Source organism: Mastigoproctus giganteus, chromosome 8 (genome assembly GCF_048544385.1).
Source record: "Mastigoproctus giganteus isolate SK-2022 chromosome 8, ASM4854438v1, whole genome shotgun sequence".
Classification (NCBI taxonomy): domain Eukaryota; kingdom Metazoa; phylum Arthropoda; class Arachnida; order Uropygi; family Thelyphonidae; genus Mastigoproctus; species Mastigoproctus giganteus.
Window position 1 is genome coordinate 179,581,128 of NC_143582.1, and position 25,299 is coordinate 179,606,426.

Genomic DNA, 25,299 nt, shown 5'->3' on the forward strand with positions numbered 1-25,299 from the left:
ATTATGAGAGCGTCCTTGGACTCAGGGGAGGTTCCCATGGACTGGAGATGTGCAAATGTACCCCCAATTCACAAAGGGGGATCGAAGGGTGACATGAGTAATTACAGACCAGTTAGTTTAACTTCTCTTCCGGGTAAAATAATGGAGTCACTGGTTAAAGATGCATTGCAGGATCATCTAGACAAGACTGCAACAATAATTCAGACACAGCATGGGTTTGTTAAGGGAAAGTCTTGTCCGACAAATTTGATAGGATATTATGATGTGGTTACAAAGGAATTGGATGCAAAAAATAATTTTGATATCATATATTTGGATTTCAGGAAAGCTTTTGACACTGTTGCACATGGAAGACTATTGTACAAATTGGAGCAGAATGGTATTAAGGGTAAGTTGCTACAATGGATAAAAGGATGGTTAAGTAGGAGAAGACAGAGGGTGGTAATCAATGGGTGCTGCTCTTCGTGGACTAATGTTATTAGTGGAGTCCCACAGGGTTCAGTGTTAGGTCCACTGTTGTTTTGTATATTTATCAGTGATATTGATGAAGGTATATCAGGCTTAATGTCGAAGTTTGCAGATGATACAAAGGTTGGCAGGGTTGTTAATGACAGTAATGGCAGTGTGCTACTGCAACAGGATCTAGATAATTTGGGCAATTGGGCTAAGAAGTGGCAACTGAAGTTTAACCTTGACAAATGCAAAGTACTGCATATGGGTAGAAGTAACCCCAGAGAAACGTACCAACTGTGTGGTACTACACTTAAGGTGGTAGAAAATGAAAAAGACCTGGGAGTAATTGTGCAGGCAGGTATGAAGTTTTCTGAGCAATGCAGACAGGCTGCCAGGGTAGGTCATGGCGTTTTGTCAATGATATATAGGAATTTTGCTAGCAGGGAAAAGGAGGTGATTATCCTTCTGTATAAGGCAATGGTCAGGCCACACCTTGAGTACTGCGTACAGGTCTGGAGGCCTCATTTTAGGAAGGATGTAGATTTACTTGAGCGTGTACAGAGAAGGGCAACAAGATTGGTGAGGGGAATGAAGGGATCCTCTTACCAAGAGAGGCTTAAGTTCTGGAAATTGCAGTGGCTGGAGACTAGGCACCTGTGCGGTGATCTGATTGAGGTATATAAGGCCTTGAATGGGTTGAGCACGCTGAATTCTGATGGGATCCTTCCACTTGTTCAGATTACGAACCTAAGGGGGCATAAATTCAAATTAAGAAAAGACAGATGTAGAATAGATGTGCGGAAATTTGCCTTTAGCCAGCGGGTGTTTAATTGCTGGAACAAACTTCCATCTGTCGTTGTGGAAGTTGATAGGTTGAATAAATTTAAGGAGGAACTGGACAGGCATTTGGAGGCAATGGTGTGTTTTTTTTTTTTTTTTTTTTCCTTTTGGCTCGTGCTGCATAAGCTTATACACTTGCTTTCTTGCATCACATGCCACTACTACTATGTGTTAAGAATATACACAGATCCTTGACATAACGTGGCCTCGACGATGCCCCGTGCATGCATACATACTACTCGGACTCCCTCCACTGTCTGGCAGAGTAGAAGTAGCAAGATTATACACTAGCTGATCCAGAAGCCTCCTAGAGCTTTACCAATAGGTTCGGTCTGGTACTAACTTGCAGCCGGCCTGCAAACACTGTTTTAGAGCTGTATACTTGAAATGTAAGGAAGATTGGATCTTGCCATGATGTCTATCATATTCTCCAAAGTCATCAGTCATACTGCATGATGGAAGTGATGACTAGAACTTAGCTCTGGACACTAAACATAGGTTCTACCTACCACTTCAAGCCTCCAAAAAGCAAAGTGGTGGTATTGCACCACTTGATGAGTCATCTACCACCTAGTATTGCCTGGTAGCATAGAGGGGTAGCATTCCTCCATAGGCCCCACACCTCGACCCCTGCCTACGTTGGTTCACACTTGGGTGGTCACCCACAGTGTGCTTGTGCATGGGGTTATACCCAGGATTACTAACAGTCCCACCATCGTGAAGGTGCAAGCAGAGGATTTGGTTGTCTTAGACCGTCTGGACCTCACTGAAATTGGGTCCACTTGGCTTCAGTGTCAGCCAAATATCAGTTCTATCAGTGGTTTAGACTCCCATGTAGCAAGTACAGCTTGTCTGGCATATCTGAGAGAATGTCTGTGATAACCTCAAGGACCGCATTATTAATTATTACTTAGCCTTGCCTTAACTATTAATAAATATCTTTTGTTTATATTTCTATTTGTGATGCTAGTCATTAATGTAACATACCATTGCAAAAATGGGTTAGAAATGTGAAATTTCTAGGTGATGCTTTCTTTGAACACCAGTGTATATATGTTGCAGATGGACCCTCTGCCAATAAATTATTGTTCAATTGTTTATTGTGAATTATGTTGGATTGTTTATCGTTTGACAATCAACATCTTTAACTGGAATAAATCAATGTTACAGTTATCTTTTTTATTTTATATCTCTGCAAAAAAAACTCTACTAATGCTATACTATACTGGGTGAAAAGAACTGTATTTTAAGAAATACTTAGAGAAGTACATCAAAATTAACTTTGATCTACTTTCTTCTGGTACTTCTGCCAAGATCTACTAGAAGAAAGGATGCCTTATTTGTGAAATAAAATGCAAAGTAGGATACAATTAAATAATAAAGGTATTATCATACTCCAAATTTAGTCTTCTGATTAAATATCATAAAGTCTACCACAGTCTCATGTAGTTAGAGACCATAAGGCAGTAGCATCTAATCAGGAATACTAGATAGTATTACTGATCAGAGAAATTCTATAAATATCAAAGGCATACATTATTTAAAATAAATAATTTTGACTCTGTGCAGTGAGAAGTGTAAAAAAGTTGGCAACAACTGTTGATGGATTAGTAAAGGAATGTGAGTTACTGAATAGACAGTTTTATGAGAAAATTAGTTACACAACAATGAAAGCTGGGAAAGACAAGGAAAATTTAGGATGCAGGCTAATTAACCAAATATTGGAACAATTTAATATTTCTATGTCTATAAATAGTTTTTAATGAAGATAGGAAAATAGACATGGACATAAACAGAACAGGTTAAATAAGAAGTGTAGAAAGCGAATTAGCAAAATTCATTTGGTGCAAAAGCAAAATTAGCCAAAAGAAAAACTTAGTTATTTATTAAAACAGTTTTTACTTTATTTTAAGCTATAGAGTTGAGAGCTATAAAATAAATAAGGGGATTGATTGATTGAGATTATGAAAAATAAATATAACTAATTGATGGAATCAATGATAGTACCATATTACAAATTTATTGGGGGGCTACCTTGGGATAAATAACATCTAATTGAAGGTCAGCAAAGCAAATTAAGGATGTAAACTTATGATGACAGACTATGGACATGTCTTCATAAATTTAGTACAAAGTTTTTAGAAATGAACACCATTATTTTACACATTTTATGTGCAAATTTAGTGTTCTGATAGATGAATATAAGAGCCTTGGTGCCCTCTAAGGAATTAAAATGAGGAACCCATCAAGCACCCCACTGCCTGTCTCAGTGGTTCATCTTACATTGTTGCATCAGACAACACAGCACCATCTTCAGAAGTACTGGTCTCACAGAAAATAGTTTTTTGCCATGGAAATGAGAAAATATATTGTGCAAAAAGGATAGGCAGTGTATGTCTGCTGGGGTCTGATCAGTGGTGGGATTCAGCCAGTTCGCACTGGTTCGGCAGAACCAATACCTAATTTTTTGTTGAGTTCGGCGAACCGGTTGTTAAAATGGTTGTTATTAATTCAGCAAGAAATGTTCATTTAGTATCGATAAAATGAATGTTCTGACTGGTGTTTATCAATGGTATAAGCACAGTGCTTTGTTTATAAAAGTTTGATATGACCACACGTGGACAGAACCAGTAAAAATATTCAAATATATAGGCACATATCCGCTCCTGCTCTATAATATATTAAAATAAAACATTTTTAAAATTTTTTGTAGTAGCCCTTAAAAGGATGAAAAGGCAACAAAGTTTTACAGATTTTTTCAATAAGAAACCAAAATCAGAATTTGTTGTATCAGAATTAGCCTTGGATGGTACAAAACAGTCACAAGCACAGCCACTCCAACTTGAAGAAAGCAGCACGTCAATTATTGAAATAAAAAACAATAACTCCAAAATTGAAAATAATCTTCCTGAATGCTGGACAGTGCAACAATATAACAATTTTAATACAGTTTACAGCCTGGCAAAAAGATGTAAACCGTTTTCAGATATAGAAGATGAGATAGAAGTGCAAATTAAAAATGTATTAGATATGGGAATAGGATTACATTCTCGTAAAACTGCTGTGAAAATAGTTGATTTCATTGCAAAGGAAATTAAAAAAGAAATATTTAATAAAATTATTGAAAATAATCTGAAAATATGTTTGATTATTGAAGAAGCTTCAACGATATCCTGCAAACCAGTTATTATACTCGAGGACAGTGCAAACAGTTATTATATAAAAGTTGAGGATTCAGTTACATCACCAACAATTTTTGTTGAACTAGTTGAATTGGAAAAACAAGATGCAGAGACAATATGTTCTTCAGTTGTGGAAAGTTTAAATAATGTTGGGCTTACTAAGAATTACCTAGAAAAAAATTTAATTGGATCATCGCCTCCATCTTGTTTTAGATGATTCGATAAAGGAAATAAAGCAAGTAAATCATTTTAAAATATTTATTGATAAGATATATACTATTTTTCATCAATCCAATAAAAACCAAATTGAACTTTCCAAAATATCTGAACAACTTGGAATTGAAATTATAAAGATTGGAAGAGTTTTGGGACTAAGGTGGGCTGGGCTGCCTGTAGTTAAGGTCATCCCTAGCTGTGTGGCATGCTTATCCATTGCTACATCACTATTTTTATTCAAATAAAAAGTACCTAGGTATGGCTGCCCGTCTTGAAAATATATATTTTATAACTGATTTGGCATTGATGATTGATGTTTTAAACGAAATTCCTCTTCTTTCAGATGCACTGCAAGCAAGAAATATAGACATAATAAAGGCTGAAAAACTCATGATAAGATCTATTAAAGCATTTCAAATGCTTGGAAAGGAAAAGGGTATATACGAAAAAAAAGTTGATGAATTAATTACTTCAGAAACCTTCAAAAATATAAAATTTGTATAAAATCACGAATTTGTCGGGCTTCCTTGGGAAAGACTTTTAGAAAACATCGTAACAAATTTGAAAAAAAAGACTAATGGATTGTGAACATTTAAAAGCAAGTTGTAGCCAATTTCAAGATAGGAATAAATTACAATTTCTCAATTTTTTGGAGCCAGGTTACTGGAATATTGAAGAAGTACTAGTTCCATGGAAAGCAGCTGAAGAACAATTGCTCGTAATTAATGACATTTTTAATTACCAAATTGATATTAATGATTATCGAGATTTCGTGGAAAACGTTTTAAAAAATTCCCAGAATTATGCAATTCCTGAAAGTGTTCAAAGACCTAAAAATATTGTCAGAACAATTGCTGTAAGTTCAGCAGAAGTGGAAAGGGGTGTTTCAAAGATGAACATAATGTTCAAAGAAGAGAAGTCACCTAACTCTTTCTAATATGTCAAACACAATGAGTATTAGTCTAATCGGCCTACCTCTAAAGGAATGGGATCCTACTCCTCCAGTGAAAAGATGGTTAAGGATAAATCACTCAGCCGATGATGCTCGGATAAAAGCGAAGAAAATTTCAAGTAAGGACACCAGTCAAGAAGCAATATGGAAATATCTTAAATAACAGTTTTATTGTTTTTGTCAGGTATTATTTAATATTTTTCATTAATATTTTAAAACTCTTTCTTATAACATAATCTAGTTTTGTGGACCTCTTTTATTGTTCTAATTTAAGTATTAACTGCATGAAATAATAAAACTACCTTTCGGTATATAGTTTTTTTTATACATAGAATGGTCATTAGGGCAGCGAACCGGTTGTTAAATTATTTGAATCCCACCACTGGGTCTGACGTTTATTTTATTGTTGAACAGAACAGTTATCTTTTAATGGCACAAAAGATAATATTGGTGTATACGTTAGTACTAATGATATCTAAAAATAGGAGACCTGAGAATTTAATTAACAGGTATATAGGGCATTGTCGAGAAAAAACTGTGAGCAAGTATTTAAGTTGAAAGTGTCTGGAATTTTGCCCAGACATGGTAGGAATACATGATGAGAGCCTTCAATCAATTTGGCTTGGAGAGATTGTGCATAGCTCTTGAGGTAAAATTTTTCTCAGAATAGTTTGGGCTTATTAATAGGACAGACTTTTTTTTACAGCGATGGGATATATTTAAATAGAAGAGAGGAGGCAATAATATTTGATATTGTGGCAGTGTTAGGTGGGTTAATAATAATTGCTTGAACTGCAATTAGTCAGTGCATTCCCCTCTCCCAAATTGCTGTTTGGGGAGGATATATAGACTGATAGTTTAAGGGCATCCAAGCATAGGTGAAATTGATTTTTGTGCTGTTTATATTGGGACATGTAATGTTTTTTTTTTTTTTTTTTTTTTTCAGTTTTGCAAGGCCTGATAGGGATACTCATGGGACAGACAAAAAAAAAAAAAAAAAAAAAAAAGTGTTGTGTTAGGATTACTATGAGCAATAACAGGTGCATATATACTGTACTATCTTTAATATCCAGACACCTGCATATCTACAAATAACTTTTATTTACAGGAAAACTAATAAAATGTATGCAGTAAAACCTTTAGACATTATGATAGCCTCTAGTCTCCGGAATTCTTTCCACAAGTTTTTTTTTTTTTTTTGCAGATGTCCTCTGATTATTTTCTGCCAAGAATGGCAAGAAATATCGGGGACGTCAAATCGGAGGATATTCAAAGTAACAATCAGTTCAGCTCTGTTTTTGGGACAGTCTTTCTTCACTTACACCGACCAATCCAATTCATTCCAAGAGGTTAGGACTCTTGCCAGGCTAGTCCAATGTTTTGAAACTTGTCCTCAAATCAGTCCATTACAATGCGAGCAGTATGAAATGGACTGTTGTCCTGCTGATATGGGCCTTCCCTGACATTCTGCCACAACACTGGTAGCACGTTGTCTAGAATGTCTGGACAGACCTCAGCATTCATGGTTTTGTACAAAAAAACCAGTGGTTCCAGGCCAAACCACAAGAAACAGTCGGAGATGAATTTTTATTATTAGTAAATAATTTGATGTATTGTTTAAGCCACCAAATGTAAGCATTATAGGGATATCAGAATCATGGTGCCACTCGGACATAAGAGATGCAGAAATTGAATATCATCATCATCAGCCATTTTCAATCCACTGCAGGATGAAGGTCTCTCCTGCAACTTTCCAGTTCCTTCTGTTTTGAGCACGGGCCATCCATTTACTACCCACAAACTCATGAATTTCATCTATCCATCTCCGCCTTTGTCTTCCAGGTTTTCTTCTAGCTCCTCTTGGGTACCATTCTGTTATTTTCTTAGTCCATTTGTCATCATGTCTTCGAGCTATGTTTCCTGCAAGACCATTTTAGTTCTTTAGTTTTGATAAGAATGTCCTATACTTGAGTTTGTTGCCTAATCCATGTGTTTCTCTTCTTATCTAACAGTCTGATTCCCAATATGATTCGTTCCATTCTTCACTGTGTAGTTCTCAGCTTCTCTTCCATTCTTTTGGTGAGTGCCCAAGTTTCACTTCCATAAGTCAAGGTGGGGAGTATACATTGGTTCATTATTTTACGTTTCAGACAAACTGGGATATTGCTCTTCAGTATGTGACTATATTTCCTGAATGCTATCCATCCAAAATTTATTCTTCTCTTGACTTCCAGCTATTTATCATTATTACAGCTAATAACTTGTCCCAGATAAGTATATGACTCCACCTTTTCAATTACTGCTCCTTAAATCATTATTTCCCTTTCTGTGGCATACTTGTTCATCATTACTTTTGTTTTAGCCATATTCATCTTTAGTCCAAAATCCTTACTAACTGTGCATAACTGATTAAGATTTTCCTCTAATTCTTTGGAATCGTGGGTTATGACCACAATGTCATCTGCAAATCGTAAATGGTTTAGGTACTCTCTGTTCACATTGACTCCTTTCTGCGACCAGTCTAATCTTCTGAAAGCTTCCTCAAGGGCAGCAGTAAACATCTTCAGAGATATTGTGTCTCCTTGTCAAACTCCTCTCTCGATTTTAAATTTCCTAATGTCTTTGTCTAGTCTAATAAAGGAGGTAGCACTCTTATATATTTTTTTCAAAATCATAATATATGGGGTATCTATGCCTTGTCTTTCCAGTACCCAAAACATTGCCTTATGCTGTATGGAGTCAAATGCCTTTTCATAATCCACAAATGCCAGGCATAATGGTGTTTTATATTCATTTGCTTTCTCTATTAGCTGTGATATTACGTGAAGGTGATCCATAGTTGAGAATCCTGTCCTAAAGCCATCTTGTTCTTTCAGTTGATTCTCATCAAATATTCTTTCTAATCTGTTAGTAATGACCCTTGTGAACAACTTGTAGATGTGGGATAACAAGCTAATTGGTCTATAATTTCCAATTTCTGATTTATCTCCTTTCTTATGCAGCAAAATTGTGATTGCATTATTCCACTGCTTAGGCATCACACCTTTTCTAATGCACTTTGTGAACAGCCTTGCCAGTTTTTGTGTGATGTCTCTTCCTCCCAATTTTAACAACTCTACAGTAACTTCATCTTCCCCTGGGGCTCTCTGATTCTTCATTTTCTTCAATGCATGTTCTACCTCATCAGGAAGAATATCGGGTATGTTGTATGTGTTGCTAATTTGCAATCCATCTTCCCCACTGCTGGCATCATTCCCTCGCTCCTTGTATAATTCTCTATAGTAGCCTTCTGCTATTTGAATTATGCCTTCTCTGCTGTTTATAAGTACACCATCGGTATTCAGTTTCAGTATCATTTGTCTTTCTGTATTACTGCTCATGGCTGCTGATTTAAATCCTTTGTTTTCCCTTAATGCTTGTTCTACTTTTCTTGTGTTAAATCTTCTTATGTCCTCTCTGAGTCTCTTTCTAATGGCTTTGCATAACTCAGTATACTCAATTTTCTCCTTGTCAGTGTTTATCTTGCTCTACATTTGTCATCTTTGGTTCATCACTACAAGTGTTTGTTGACTAATTTTTTCTTCTTTCGATTTCTTTTTTTCCCTATAGGTTTTTTGGGCTTTATCACTTTCAGAAAGTTGTAATATTCCTCATCGATATCTTGGTCCTGAGCAGTCTGCAGAAGCTCAAACTTGTTCTTAAGTTCCAGTACATACTGCTTTTTCTCCTCTTCTTATCTCAAAGACCTTTGTATTATTTACTCATCAGTTTTTTTTCCTTTCCTACATCTATATCAAGTGTACATCTTAACATTCTGTGATAACTTCCAACATTTACCTTATTCAAGACGGTAACATCATTCAAAGTATATCTTCTGTTAGTGAGGATGAAGTCGATTTCATTAGTTGTTAATCCATTTGGACTCTTCCATGTCCACTTTCTGTTCACCCTTTTCTTGAAAAAAGTGTTCATTACTGACAGTCCTTGAGATTCTGCAAATTCCACAAGTCTTTCGCCTCTTTAAAAATTTCCTATAGTTCCCCTTTTTGCTCTGTTTTGTCTTTTTCCAACCTTAGCATTGAAGTGCCCCATAATAATTGAATATTTGAGAACACATTGAACAATTGAATATGTTGAGCACCAAGTACTTTTTTAATTGTGTTGAGGTGGTTCTAGTCAACCATGCTGCTTAGAATGTGGTGATATGTTACTCAACAAAGGCTAATCAGCATAGCGATATACTCTAGTGTTTAGTGACCGTCCTCTTAGCTGAGATGATTGCTATTTTCAATCACTTGGCACATGGAGTGTGCCAAGTGATTACAGCAGTAGCCTTACTGCTGTAAGGTACTGTACATGGGTGGTAGTAAGCTGGGAGTCTTACTGCTGCCTATATACAGTACCTTGCATATTTGCCAATGTTAAACCTCAATTGTCATCTCTCAGCCCATCTGCCTAAGAGGTAAGATACCATTGATCCTGAAAACTGAAACTGATGGGATCTTACTTTAAGCTTCAACAATTCCTCTTCTATTTTCTTCTCAGTTATAACAAAATCACTCAGTCCCCAGTTATAACTTTGTATTTCCAACCCTAAAAACATTCTTCACATGTGAATATAGAACCAAAGTATGTATTTAGTTTGTCAGCAACCTGATCACCCATCTGATCAGGATCATAAATAGTTGTCATGCAAAGAATTCTTTGTAACTTTTCTTTGCATTCTTGGCTAAGGACTTCTCATAATTTGCCTTAGTTTGTTTAGTCCCCTTAGTGACCTGACTGCAAACTATATGTTGTTGCATTCCATGTGCCCGCTAATTTATAATCATACCATACATTTTTTCTCTCTGCCACTAGTTCATCTGACATCCATTTAGGTCTGAACCCTGAACAGTATTTCTTATTTGGTATGAAAAGCTTTATGATTACTTCCTTGAATGCTTCCATTTAGAATTTGCAGTTATAACATCATCAGTTGGTGTCACTGAAAGGAGCTTAACTGTAAGCCCCTTTAGTCACCTTTATGAAAGTAAAACCCCTTCCCTTTACCCTTGACAGTAGTTATACCTTTAAGTATAACCCACATCAATATATTGTGATCACTGCCACCTAGTGGTTCCTTTCTTTAGATATTCTTAATGTATGATGTGTCACTGCTGATAATCAGATCAAGATTATTGTTTTCTCTTGTTGCCTCTCTAACATGCTTCTGTAGAAAACAATCATCCAATAAATCGAGATATCTATGTGAGTGATGAACTTACAAGTTCCAGTCAATATCTTGAAAGTTAGTCTCCCATTGTAAGACATTGTGATCTACTGGCCCACTCTACCTGCCTGTACAGTTCATTATATTCATCACAGTCATTTTGGCCTATAGTAGATTACTTATGATCATTTTAGTTTTCCTAGTGCTAATGTCACATCAAAGTGACAGCATTGCACTGGCCACCCACATCATCTGGGTGCACTGCCTTGGATTCTATGTGCTTCTTAACCAAGAGTATTACTCCTCCCCTTCCTGTTCTGTCTGTCCCTCTTGTGTATATCATATTCACCATATTCCAAATCTGCATCACTTATGTCTGAGTGGCACCATGTTTACAATATCCATACTATGTCTGCATTTGTTAATTATTACTAATAATAATGATAATTAACGAGTACTTCAAATTTGTTTGCTATACTCCTAGCATTGTTGTACAAGCAAGTATATATGCACCTGATTTTGATGTTTGTTTGTCCCATGATGATGCCCAAAGGTCTTATCATCTCTGATACCTTATTTTTCAGGCTATTGTATGTCTAAATAGAAGTGCAAGGATCACTTTTGCCTCTGCCTATGGCTTCTGTTAACTTCAGCTAGCAGTTTTTCCAAACATCTAACGCTACCTTACTAGCATTGGTAATTATTCTTGCACCTATTCTATTTAAGTGCATCACATCCCTGTAAAACCAGTCTCTTTGCACAGACCGTTCTGAAAAAAATTTTATCCTGTGAACTTTGCACCATCTCTCCAGGGCCAAACTGAGTTTCAAGGCTCTCATCATATACTTCCTTCTCTGTCTGTCTGTCTGTGTGCAGAACTGTGGACATTTCCAATTTTATTCCTAACTTGCAAATTTCTTTCTCCCTTGACTTGTTAAGCAGTTCCTCAGCTCTGCTCCTCTTACTTAATATTATTAATACCAATGTGTATAACATTAACACCTTCTTGTGCCCTTAAAAGATATCTGTCCTACAACAGCATCAACTTTGCCAGATCACATGTAGTCCTCTATCCTAAACATTTTCTATCCCAAGGATAAAATCAAAATGGTACACAGAAAAAGTAGCTTGGATTACTCTGTCTTATTGGGACTTAAAAGAGAAGACCTGTTGACTTTGTACAATTGCATTTTTGTACCAGTTATAACCTATTCTGCCAGTGCATGGTACTCAAGGACAGTCGGAGCTTATCTTTACATAAATCTGGAGTCTGCCCAGATTACTACTAGTAGTTTCCTACTAGTAGTAATCTGGGAAACTACTAGTAGTACTGCCCAGGACAGTACTACTAGTAGTTTCCCAGATCTTTTTAGATCCATTTCCACCTATGCTGTGCAGGTACAAACTATTAGCCTACCAATAGCCCTTGAGGTTGCATATACCAGATTCAAGCACAGCATAGAGAGACAACTGTGCCTGGTGAACTCTTAAGAGATGCAGTTCCCTGACTAGTGGTAGATACCGTATGTGTAAAAACATACAAATTATTGTATGTTTTTACACATACAATTAGCATCACACACACACACACACACACACACACACACACACACACACACACACACACACACACACACACACACACACACACCATTCTCATTTCACCCATCCACCTTGCTCCAAATATTTGTCCAGTTCTGCCTTGAATCTATTTAAGCTATCGACTTCTACAACGACAGGTGTAGAAGTCGATAGCTTAAATATCGACTTGTGCAATCAACCACCTGCTGGCTAAAGGCAAACTTCCACACATCTATCCTACAACTGTCTTTCCTGCAATTTGAATTTATGCCCTCTCAGGCATAAATGGAGACTAGGCACCTTGCAGGTGCCTAGTCTCCAGACACTAATTTGCAAAACTTAAGCCTTTCTTCATAAGAGCAACCCTTTGTTCCATTCACTTTGGCTTCCATTCATTATGGCAATGAGATAGGGATGTTATTTGATACTCAAGTTTTGGAACATTGTAAACATTTAGAAAAGGTAGATACCAAGGAATCTGAAATATCAGAACATGCCTATCAATGCTGTCATACTTTTAATCTAAAAAATTTCAAAATTATTTGGGGGGAGGGTTAATAAGAAAAGTTATAGAAGATATTTATATAAGAAAATTCAAAGGTAAGACAATAAATAAAAATAATGGGGAGAAATATAAGTGCATTACTTAAATTGATATCTGTTAATAAATTCCTTAAATTTAACGATCAAAGCTTGGATATACATATATGAAACATCAGAATTTATGGTTAGCATCAATATTGAAAAAAGCTTTCAATATTACCTGGCATTTTGGCATTCTTAAACACCTCAGTATTCTTTTGGATTACATGGCAATCTCCCATGTCTAATTCATAAATTTTTTTTTAACAGAGCAGGTTCAGCTGGAAGGAGTTCCTCAGGGATCAAGGCTTGATGTAACATTATTTGTAATCAAAATTAATTGCATGAGAAAAGACATCCTGAATATAGATTTGGATCTACATCTATGCAGATGATCTCTCTCTCTCTCTCTCTCTCTCTCTCTCTCTCTCTCTTTCTCTCTCTCTCTCTCTCTCTCTCTCTCTCTCTCTCCCCCCCCCCCAGATCATCTGGAGAGAGAGATGAAAAAAAGGCTCAATATGAATATTAAAAATGATATTACTGTCAGTTTTTATTACTTTTAAGTTATCTTTTCCAAAAACACACACAGCTTCTTAAAACTATTATGTTAACATAAATCTTATATCTTATTTTTTTGATACCATGCAGTCAAAACTTGAATGGTCATTTGCTATTTATATATTGCTATATAAAATTTGGGTTTTAATAAGAATTTTTTTTTTCACCAGGTGGAACTGCAAACGTCTTAGTTGGTCAGCCTTTAGATACTATAAAGGTGAAGATGCAAACATTTCCTCATTTGTATAGAAGTAGTGTGTACTGCTTTAAGCAAACATTAATGAAAGAAAAACTGAGAGGCTTATATGCGGGTACTGTGCCTGCACTAATGGCAAATATATCTGAGAATTCTGTCCTTTTTTGTGGTTATGGAGTTTGCCAAAAAGTAGTTCAGTTTGTGTTACAAAAGAAAAAGATTGAAGACTTAAATCCCTTAGAAAATGCTACAGCTGGATTTTTGGCAGCTTTTTTCTCATCCTTTACTCTTTGTCCAACAGAGCTGGTGAAGTGTCGATTACAAGCAATGAGAGAGAAAAGTCTTCTGGCCACAGATGTGAAGCCACTAGAAACGTAAGTACCCCCCCCCCTCCTACACACCATACACTTAAAAACTAAAAGAACTTAAAAAAATGCTATTCATGTTAGTAATCTTATGATTTAATTAATATAAAAAGTAATTCCAAAAATTCATCTAACGTGTTAAATCTGCTCAAGTGTGGCTTACTTCAGTCTGTTATTTAAGTTTGTGTGTGTGTGTGTGTGTGTGTGTGTGTGTGTTTGTGTTTACATAGGCTGTTTCAAAATTATGTGTGCACCTTTAAAAATTTATATTTAATGAACAATATATACAAATTGTTAATTTTTTTTTAATACTTTGAAGATAAAAAACAATTATTTTTACAACAATAAAACTATAATTGTTAAAAATGCCCTCCATTAGCATTAATGCATGAACGGCATTTATCTTCAACAGATCTACATACGGAGATGCACAATTCAGGTGAAATGTTTTTGCTTCTTGTTGAATTTTCATCCACAATTTCTCTAATGTTTGCTGTTTTTGACTGGAAACCCAATTTTTTAAGTATCCTCAAGCAAAAAATCTAAAGGGGTCAGATCTGGTGGCCTTGGAGGATATTCAAAAGCACTCCCTCGATGACCCATCCATTGATCATGAAATTCATTGTCAAGATAATCAAAATAAAATAAAATAAAACAAAAATTAAATTATTGTAAAAAAATTGTCTATTTTTAAGCTACAAAATGAATTTAAGAAAATTAAATTGGTGCATATTGTTCATTAAATATAAATTTTTAAAGTGTGTATACATCATTTTGAAGCACCCTGTATATATAATGATATGGAAAGTCACAAAAGCTTAACTCTGTAGCTGACATAAAAAAAAAAAAAAAAAAAAAAAAAAAATGAGAGCGAGAGAGAGACGAGACAAAATTTGAACAACATGCAAAAGTAAATTTTGTTGTAAATTTGGAAAGTCAGCCATGGGAATGCATGAAATGCTCATTATTGTTAAAATTATGATGCCATGAGAGAAAAATTTAAAAACATCATCGCAAAGGCCAAAGAAGCGAGGAAGTCAAAATCACATGCAAGATCATGCTGATTTCATTTTTTGAGGGAATGATGTTAACAGAATTCATTAAGGTGTCACTATCAGTACAACCCACTATCAGGAAGTTTTAAAATGATTGCATCTTGCAATCATTTTAAAACTTCCTGATAGTGGGTTGTATTGATAGTGACATCTGACAGTGAGTTGTATATAGTTGTACCTGAAAAAGGTAAAAATGGGTAGCTCTGTGACCACATCACTTTCTGTCAAAATTGATTTTTTACAGAAAAACATTCCTGCTGTGCTAAACCACCATTTTGTCTGATTTGGCACTTTCATGTCCTTTTAATATTGGCTATACCCAACTTTCAAAAATGTTGTGGTCAGTGTGTAATGATGGAACAAGTGTTTAGTTGCAGGAGATTACAATGTAAAAATTACATTTATCAATGAATAAAATTAATTTTTTTTCAACATTTACTGAACTTTTTTTTGTTTAAGCTTTGTATATTTTAATGATGCCTATATTACATATAAGAAATATATAGGGCATGGATATATACATAGACCATGGATACTATACAGGTCTTTTTTCTGCAACAATCTGTTGTTGTTGCAGAAAAACAGATACATGACTGGTAGCACTGATTTTGTTTACTCAATATTTTTAGAATAAAGTAGAAAATAATTTAAAAATCATGCATTTTTTAATGTTATTCTTTGTTTTGACATTATATTGGAAACAAGAATGAAAAAAATATATTTAGTAGCAGCAGTCCTATTGTCTAAAAACTTGTTTGATTATCTTACTTCCAATGCAGTGTTGTAAGCCAAAGCTATAAGTCATTTACTTGTGGATATCACTCAAAAGATATACTGCCATAAGAATGAACTAGAATTCTTCACCAGTACAGTCCGTTTAAGGAGTAAATGAGTGATTGACGTGCATATTTCGATTTTTAGATTAATTTTAAACAAAAGTAATCATAAATGAAAAATGTATAGAATTGATCCTGATTTCATTTCAATCTGTCTGTGATATAAATATATATACATTCACTCTCCTTTTCTACTAACTTCACTAATCCCTCTTCTTCTTAAATAGGTTGTGTATGGTGGCAGTTTTTAGTTCATTCTTGTGGTGGTAGGATTATAGGTTATACAAGAGGGCACAATTTGTATTTTGTGCACATGCTGTAGAGATCAGATTTTGTTTTCTTAATGTCCCTTCAGTTCTAACATAATCTGTTTCAATCAGAGCAGATTGAAAGTCAAGACCACAGAAGGAATAACAGAATTTACACAATGTAATTATAATGATTGTTACTGTTTTTATTTTTTGGTAAACCCCTATACAAAGGGTACTAGGAAAGTTTTGCAATATGATGCAACAATGAATCACAGGAAGCTGCTTGTTGCTGCATGTTGAGACATGTTCATACATGCATAGTAGCCGCCGCGCCAAGTCGATGGGCTCAGTTATTAATTAGTAGTGAGAGTGTAAAGTGCTTGCGATGGCATCGTGGTCACGAAATGAGATAAGGACAGTTTTGCGATATAATTTCGTGCGTGGTTTAACCATAGACCAGTGCTTAGAAGAAATGCACTAGATGATGATTGTCCACATCGTACAACGATATTCAGGTGGTATAGAGAATTCCAAAGGGGAAATTTCACTCTGGAGGATTCTGAGAGGCCGGGAAGGCCACGAACGTCAGTTACGGAGGAAAACGTTACTGCTGTGAGGAAAATGCTTGACGAAAACAGGCGAGTGACCTACCAACAGATAGAGGATACTTTGGGCCTAAATGCACCAGCAATTCGTTCGATTCTGCAAGATCATTTGCACGTGAAGAAACTTTGTTCTCTCTGGGTGCCGCATCAACTGACTGAAGAGCAGATGACACAACGTGTGACTTGGTGCCGGGAGATGTTAAAAAAGTTTGATAAGGGACAATCTCGGTATGTGAACAACATCGTGACAGGTGACGAGACTTGGCTGTACTATTATGATCTGCCGACCAAGGCTCAAAACAAAGTTTGGGTCTTTGATGATGACGACACACCCGTAATTGTCAGAAAATCCCGATCTGTAAAGAAGAAAATGATAGCTGTATTTTTCAAATCGAGTGGAATTGTGGAACGTGTTGTTTTGGACACGCAGAAGACAGTCACAGCTAAGTGGTATACTGAACAATGCCTGCCTAAAGTCATTGGATCTATGAAGAACCTGCGGCCAAAGTCAAGAATGGACACCTGGTACCTCCATCACGAAAATGCTCCAGCTCACCGCGCCAAAGCCTGCACCGAATATTTGACCACGACAGGACTGAAACTTCTCGAGCACCCTCCCTACAGTCCAGACTTGCTCCCTGCGACTTTGCACTGTTCCCGCATGTGAAAATGAAGCTAAAAGGGAGGCGGTTTTCCAGTGATGAGGACCTTCTACGGGCTTGGGACAACGAGTGTGCTTTACTCCCTAGTGAAACTTGGCAGAACTGGTTTAAAGATTGGTTTCGGAGGATGGAGAGGTGTATTGAATGTAGAGAAAATTACTTTGAAAAAATTAAATAAACAAAACTGTATTGCAAAACTTTCCTAGTACCCTTTGTACTTAGGGGTTTAAGGGAATTGGGGAGAAAAAAAAACTAGAACTAGGCTGCATTTTTTCTACACAGTGCACTACACAGTATAGTACTATAGGATTGCAGAGGAGATTCTAGTAGTTAAGGGTAATGTAATGATTGTTTCGTATTTTAAATGAAGTTTTCTTTACATACATTTATTGTCTGTTCACTTAGCTGTTCACTGCTACACGTGTGCAGCTTTGTTTATGTGTATCAAGCATGCCTCCTTGTTAATTGTGCTTTATTCCCAAAAAATGAGTAAAATACTTAAAAAGGTGTGAAAAGGAAGCGTCTTGGTGAAGACACTGCAGATTCGGAGAGAAAAAGAAAAGCAATATCGATAAACAGAGGTGGACTGCGTCAAAAATTCTTACATGGGAAAATTTATAGTGGCCTCATACTATGGTTTATGGCCAAAATCACGCTTCTGGCCTCCGGCCCACCGGGGTTTCCCCATTAAGGCTTATGGCCAGTCCGCTTCTGTCGATAGAGAAAAAATAAGAAATTGTGAAACGCTTTGAGCGAAATGAAAGACCATGTGGTATTGCACGTGCTACAGACCTAAATGAGGCAACGCCGAGAATTACAAAGAATGCAGAGAGGCGTCTCTGTAGCCAGGTGGGAAGGAGCAGCAGTGCGTAGCACACGCTTCTTGATTAGACCGGGGTTCGAGCCCGTCACCACCAAATACGGAGGATGCGGAAAGGTCAAGGGAATGACCACCGCATATTCCCGGAGCGATATGGCCTTAGTCGCTAATGCTCCTAAAAACCAAATAACAACAACAGAATGCAGAGAAAATAAAAACAACTTTCATAGCAGGAACAGCTCAAAGCGTAATTAAAATCCATTAGATTAAGACAAAGAATTGGAAGAGATGGAACGGCTGTCATCTGTTTGGATAGAAAATCAAACAAAAAACAAGTTTGCTTACGATAGAAGCAAAAGCATTAGCAATATTTTGTTACGTAATAGTCATAATAAAATACATAAGTGTTTTATTACGATTATTTATTGTGTTTGGTAATGTTTTTGTTACAAATGTGTGTTCGCTCTTGGGTGGCCGGCACCTATTTTTCCCATAGGGCCTGTTGTTTATATTGCATGATTTTGCATTGCATGAGGGTTTCTACGAACACAACTATTGTGCTATAAGAGGACTGACTGTACTGCATATGGGTAGAAGTAACCCCAGAGAAACATACCAACTGTGTAGTACTACACTTAAGGTGGTAGAAAATGAAAAAGACCTGGGAGTAATTGTGCAGTCAGATATGAAGTTTTCTGAGCAATGCAGACAGGCTGCCAGGGCAGGTCATGGGGTTTTGTCAATGATATATAGGAATTTTGCTAGCAGGAAAAAGGTGATTGTCCCTCTGTATAAGGCAATGGTCAGGCCACGCCTTGAGTGCTGCATAGGTCTGGAGGTCTCATTTTAGGAAGGATGTAGATTTTCTTGAGCATGTACAGAGAAGGGCAACAAGATTGGTGAGGGGAATGAAGGGATTCTCTTACCAAGAGAGGCTGAAGTTCTGCAAATTGCAGTGGCTGGAAACTAGGCACCTGTGCAGTGATCTGATTGAGGTCTATAAGGCCTTGAATGGGTTGAGCACGCTGAATTCTGATGGGATCCTTCCACTTGTTCAGATTACGAACCTAAGGGGGCATAAATTCAAATTAAGAAAAGACAGATGTAGAATAGATGTGTGGAAATTTGCCTTTAGCCAGCGGGTGGTTAATTGCTGAAACAAACTTCCATCTGTCGTTGTGGAAGTTGATAGGTTAAATAAATTTAAGGAGGAACTGAACAGGCATTTGGGGGGAAATGGTGTGTTTTTTTTTTTTTTTTTGGCTGATGCTGTATAAGCTCATACAGCAGCTTTCTTGCATCACTTGCTTTCTTGCATGACATGCCACTACTACTACTACTGTGGATTAGTTATTACTCCATAGTTACAGTAGTAACTGTGGACTTCTTTGAGCTTCTCTTAAGAATTAAGATTCTGTAGATTCGGGTCTAGAATATACTTATCCCTAGTGTTTTCTCTAACATGCTGGTACAAACAAATAATAATCACATAGTTTATTTAAAAATTTTGTTCCCTGTGATGAGTTTCCCTCCCACTTACTTCAGCCAGTTAGGGGGAAAATTGAAATCACCCATAATAAGAAATTCATGCTTTACTTGCCCATTTTGTCTTCATGTAGAAACTCTGGTCATACCCTTTACAGCCTTCTGATCTGTAGATTACTCCCACTCTCATTATACCTTTGCTTCCAGCTAACTGATGCCAACAGATTCTGTGCTGGCAGGTGTAACTTCTGACTCCACCAAAGCTCCATTTGTGCTCAGGTTGCTTTTGATAAGAAGCATGACACCCACCACCCTGTCTATCTTCCCTATCCTTTCTAAATACATTGTACATACCATACACCAGCTTTAGTTGTCCTAACTGAATTTGTTCATTTTATTGACAACATTCCCTATGTTACTGTTGCACAGTTAGGACTAAGTATCCTTCTATAGTTTACTATCTTGACACACCCCTTGAAGATATTTAAGCTTGTTTCCCTGGAATGAGATTCCCATTTGTTTGAAACACTGCTGTCTTCAGGACCTCTGCTGATTTGGGGGGAAAAAAAAAAAAAATTGCAGAGTCTCAAGTCTTGAGTTAATCTAAGATGCTTTCAGTATATATTCCCTCCATCTGTGTTTGAGCTGAATAGCAGACACATGCATCCAGACTTAACCTGCAGAATTTTTTCAGCATGGTCTATATTAATCCAACAGATCTTCAGCTCATTGTATCAGTTTATCATTAGTCCTCAACGAATAATAATGCTGTCTTCAACCTCCCTTAAAATCTGGCAATTTATCGGTATCATCATTAGTTGTTACTCCTGGCAAACACATCAGGGTTTTAGTCTACCTATATTTGTTACAGAAAATGTTACCAGTCTATCAATAAAACTAAATCTTCTTGAACCACAGCACTATGCACTTAACTGTTCTGTTCTGAGGCCAGAATTGGGTGCATTATTTCACAGATCACAAGGTACCCGAGTACCTGACAAGTTCCCAGATTTATTTGTCTCTGGAGCAAGCACTCATTTCTTTAGTGACTCAAATTTATACAGTAACTCACCAAGTTTTAATTAGAGATTGGTAACGGCCTCCGTAGCCGAGTGGGCAGGAGCGGGAGTGCAGTAGCACACGCTCTTTGAGTAGACCGGGGTTCAAGCCCCTGCCTGCTGAATACGGTCGATCTGCCAACCCGCACTGGACCAGCGTGGCAGATTATGGTCCATTTTCCCTCAGCATGAATTGTTGAGGAGGCTTCCACCCTGCAGTGGGTTGATAATGGCTGCACTTTACTTTTTTACACTCTTGCATTGGGAGCAAAGAAAAGAATTGTCATTTGAGCTTGGTTTGTCTACTAGACTGACCTTACAGTATGTGCTACAGGCTATACAAGTAGTGAACTCGTGACTTATACTGGAAATACCTGCATCCATGCTTTAAATTAAAGTGTTACTGAAATTTTGTCTACTACTGAAGTTAAAAATTAAGCTACCAAAGTTACCAAAAAGAATGTAACTTAGCAGAAATGACGTTAGAAAAGGTAAGAATTAAATTGCAAACTATTACACAAAATTACAGAAATAAAAAATTTATAAGGTATTTAAACAAATTAAGAAAAGAAAAAAAAAATTGTCTACTATACACCCAATCTTAATCCCCTTTGTTAATCTGCTGGAGCCAACTTAAAATACAATCACACATCTAAAATAGTAGATTTAACATTGCATTATGAAATTCTCAGATGGTGGTGGTAATAATAATAATAACTGTCTTGAATCACATGACCTTCAAAATAAATAATTAGAAAGCTTTATGCCTAGACAAAATATCAGTACAGTGGTACCTCGGTATATGTCCGCTTTGGAATAAGTCCAACTTGATATACGTCCTGTTTGGACGAGAAAAATTTTGTTTGGTATACGACCTTTGTTTGGAATACGACTCGCGTGCATCAAAATGAGTCATGACACCTCACACTATTCTTGTTTACCTCTCTCGAAACAAAGCCACGACTCAGAAATTTTATGTACTACTGAAGTTAAAAATTAAGCTACCAAAGTTACCAAAAAGAATGTAACTTAGCAAAACCCGAATAAAAGCCGACCAAGGACGGACGCTAGCAAAGTACGCGCGCCCGCCCTCATTCGGCTTTCCGAATAAAACTGACCGAGGACATATGTGCGCGCTTACATCCTCAGTTAGGGGGAAAATTAAATTTGGTTTTTGGAGAGGGGGTAAGATCTGGCATCTCTGCCACGACTGTCCACGAGCATCAGTACGACAGTTTCTACCATTCAGTGACCAACCTGCGCAATAACTCTCTGTGAACTTTCACGTGATTGTGTTTTTTCGCGTAAATTTTTTGTAAATTCATTAACCATGAGTTCTAACAAAGTTAATGATAAGAGCCAAGCAACGAAGAAAATGGTTAGGAGCACCATGGAGGTGAAAAAAGAGATTGTTGAAAAGTATGAAGGTAGCATGCATATCCGAGACTTGGCTGCTGCATACCGTATGCCGAGAACGACGGTATCTACGATTGTGAAAAATAAAGACGTTATTAAATCTACTAACGTTGCGAAGGGGTGAAATCGATTACCAAACAAGGATCAGGGACATTAGAGCATGTTGAGAAATTGCTTTTGATCTGAGAAAAACAGCGTGCTGGCAATAGCGTATCGGAGGCAATGATTTGCAAAAAGGCAAAACTGATGCATGCCGATCTTTTGAAAAACAAGGCAGCCATGTTTAAAGCCAGCCATGGCTGGTTTGATAATTTTAAGAAAAAGACTGGTATTCATAGTGTTGTGAGGCATGGAGAGGGAGCCAGTGCTGATAAAGATGCCGCCATTTACAGAGTTTGGGGAAATTGTGGAGGCTGAGGGTTTTGTTCCCAAACAAGTTTTTAATTGTGATGAAACAGGCCTGTTTTGGAAGAAAATGCCTAACAGGACCTATATTACACAAGAGGAGAAGGCATTGGCAGGGCACAAGCCAGTGAAGGACAGGCTAACTCTCTTGTTCTGTGGCAATGCAAGTGGGGATTGCAAACTGAAGCCTCTACTGATCTACCAGTCTGAAAACCCGAGGGCCTTTAAGAAACATAACGTGCAGAAAACTCAGTTACCTGTGATGTGGAGGTCAAACAGCAAGGCTTGGGTAACTAGAGAATATTTCAGTGAGTGGTTTAATGTTATGTTTGGGCCAAGTGTAAAAAGTTATTTAGAGGAGAAAAATCTGCCTCTGAAGGCCCTCCTCATAATGGACAGTGCTCCAGCTCACCCTCCAAGCTTGCAGGACTATGTGCTGCAGGAGTTTGACTTCATCACTGTAAAGTTCCTCCTCCCCCTAACACGACTCCTCTCATTCAGTCCATGGACCAGCAGGTCATTAGTAATTTCAAGAAACTCTACACTAAAGCACTATTCCAGAGGTGCTTTGAAGTGACTTCTGACACAGAATTAACCCTGAGAGAGTTTTGGAAAGATCACTTTACTATCGTCCATTGCATATCTCTCATTGACAAAGCCTGGCAGGAAGTTTCCTACAGAACAATGAACTCTGCTTGGAGGAATTTGTGGCCAGAAGCAGTGACTGAAAGGGACTTTGAGGCTGTACCTATAGTGGAGGATATTGTCTCTCTGGGCAGGTCCATGGGTCTGGATGTGAGTGATGGTGATGTGGAGGAGTTAGTAGAGGGACACAGGGAAGAGCTGACCACTGAGGAGCTACAGGAACTTGAGAAGGAGGAGTACAAGACTAAGATGGATACACTCTCTTCAGGCTCGGAGGAGATAGAGGAAGCCCCTACTTCATTAATCAAGGAAATCTTTTCCAAATGGATGGATGTCAAAGCTTTGCAGAGAAGTACCACCCCAACAAAGCCCAAACAAGCCGTAATAGCATTGTCTGGAATGACCAGACAATGTCACATTTCTGAAACATCCTGAGGAGAAGGCAGAAGCAAAGTTCTTTGGACAGATTTTTAGTAAACGTCAAACATGGTGATCCTCAACCAGGTCCAAGTAGGGAAAAGAGACAGAAAAGAGAAAATTAAAGTTTGTTAAATTTTCATTTATTTCATCTACATTGCTTTTGTATTTATGTACAGTATTTTAGTATTAAGCAGTGTTTAAATTATTTTATACAACCCCATCAATGTATAATATGCCAATAACAATAGGATTTTTTTTCATGGGAACGGATTAATCATTTCCCCTTTATTTCTTATGGGAAAAATTCGTTTGGTATACGTCCTGTTTGGTATAAGTCCAAGGATCTGGAACAGATTAAGGATGTATACCGAGGTACCACTGTATATTGAACATAGTATGGATTTGAGTCCTTAGGTATGAGTGATACTGTTGAAATAGCTGTCAGAATGCTGGCACTCTACTGTGGCAATCCTATTCAGATAAATATTCAGATGGCACTCTACTGTGGCAATCCTATTCAGGTATTCAGATAAATACACAGTACTTCTCAATAATTACTGTGTATTTATCTGAATGAATAAAATAACAAGGCAGTTGATTACTTGTGTTGCATATGATTGATCAGTATCATTATAAAAAAAAAAAAAACTATTTTAAAATAGGTTTTTTTCTTGATGAAATGTTATATATGTATTTCAAAAGAAGTGGATCTAACATTTGATAGATTCATTTATTTTGAAATAGGAACAATAAAGCTAAGTCCTTTATTGTTCCTGTTATGCAAATAAGTAATTTTTATTTGCCATAAAAATGTGACATTTAACTTAGCTCATTATGGAGTTTTAATGAAATTTAAGTTGAACTCAACTCTTGAAAACCATTATATTTAAATGAAATGTACTAATTATTTCAAGTTTAGTCTTAATATATACTATGGTCAGCATTGCAAAAACCTGTAAACCTGTTACTGTATTCGATTTAATAGAGTAAATGAAAAAATTGGTTGATTCATTATATAGAAGTATATTTCTTATTTTCATGATGTCTCCTTACTGAAAACTTCTAAATAAATAAATAAAAATGATTTAATTCGAATTTCTAATACATGTAAAATTTCTCTTCAAATGTTTTACAGCCCAGTCAATGATATTTCACTTTCCCCTTCCTCTTCTCTCTCTCCTTAATTTAGAGGCCCATGGAAACTTACAAAACAAATATTAAGAGATGAAGGTTTAGCAGGACTATTTCGAGGCTTGACATCAACTTTTGCTAGGGAAATGCCAGGTTATTTCTTTTTCTTTGGTGGTTATGAAGCATCTAGGGTACTTCTGACACCATCAGGGAAAACAAAAGATGAAATAGGTGAGGAGAATGGGAATGAAAGGACTAAATAATGATTACTATATTTTATAGAACATTTGGTGTAAGAAATGAAATAATGAAAATGGAACTCCATTATGCAGCAGTATGAGGAGTCTCTGAAGTGTAAGGGTTTAGTTCCATT

At 36.7% G+C, this 25,299-nt stretch overlaps 1 protein-coding gene across 1 annotated transcript in view; it reads left to right on the forward strand.

Moving 5' to 3' along the window:
- Window positions 1-25,299, forward strand: part of LOC150082040 (mitochondrial ornithine transporter 1) — a 72,005-nt gene that overhangs the window by 12,746 nt on the left and 33,960 nt on the right. Inside the window, exons 2-3 of the mRNA XM_090380408.1 lie at window positions 13,747-14,146; window positions 24,985-25,157. Coding sequence (XP_090236534.1) covers window positions 13,747-14,146; window positions 24,985-25,157 — 573 coding nt within the window. The remainder of the gene's footprint in view (window positions 1-13,746; window positions 14,147-24,984; window positions 25,158-25,299) is intronic.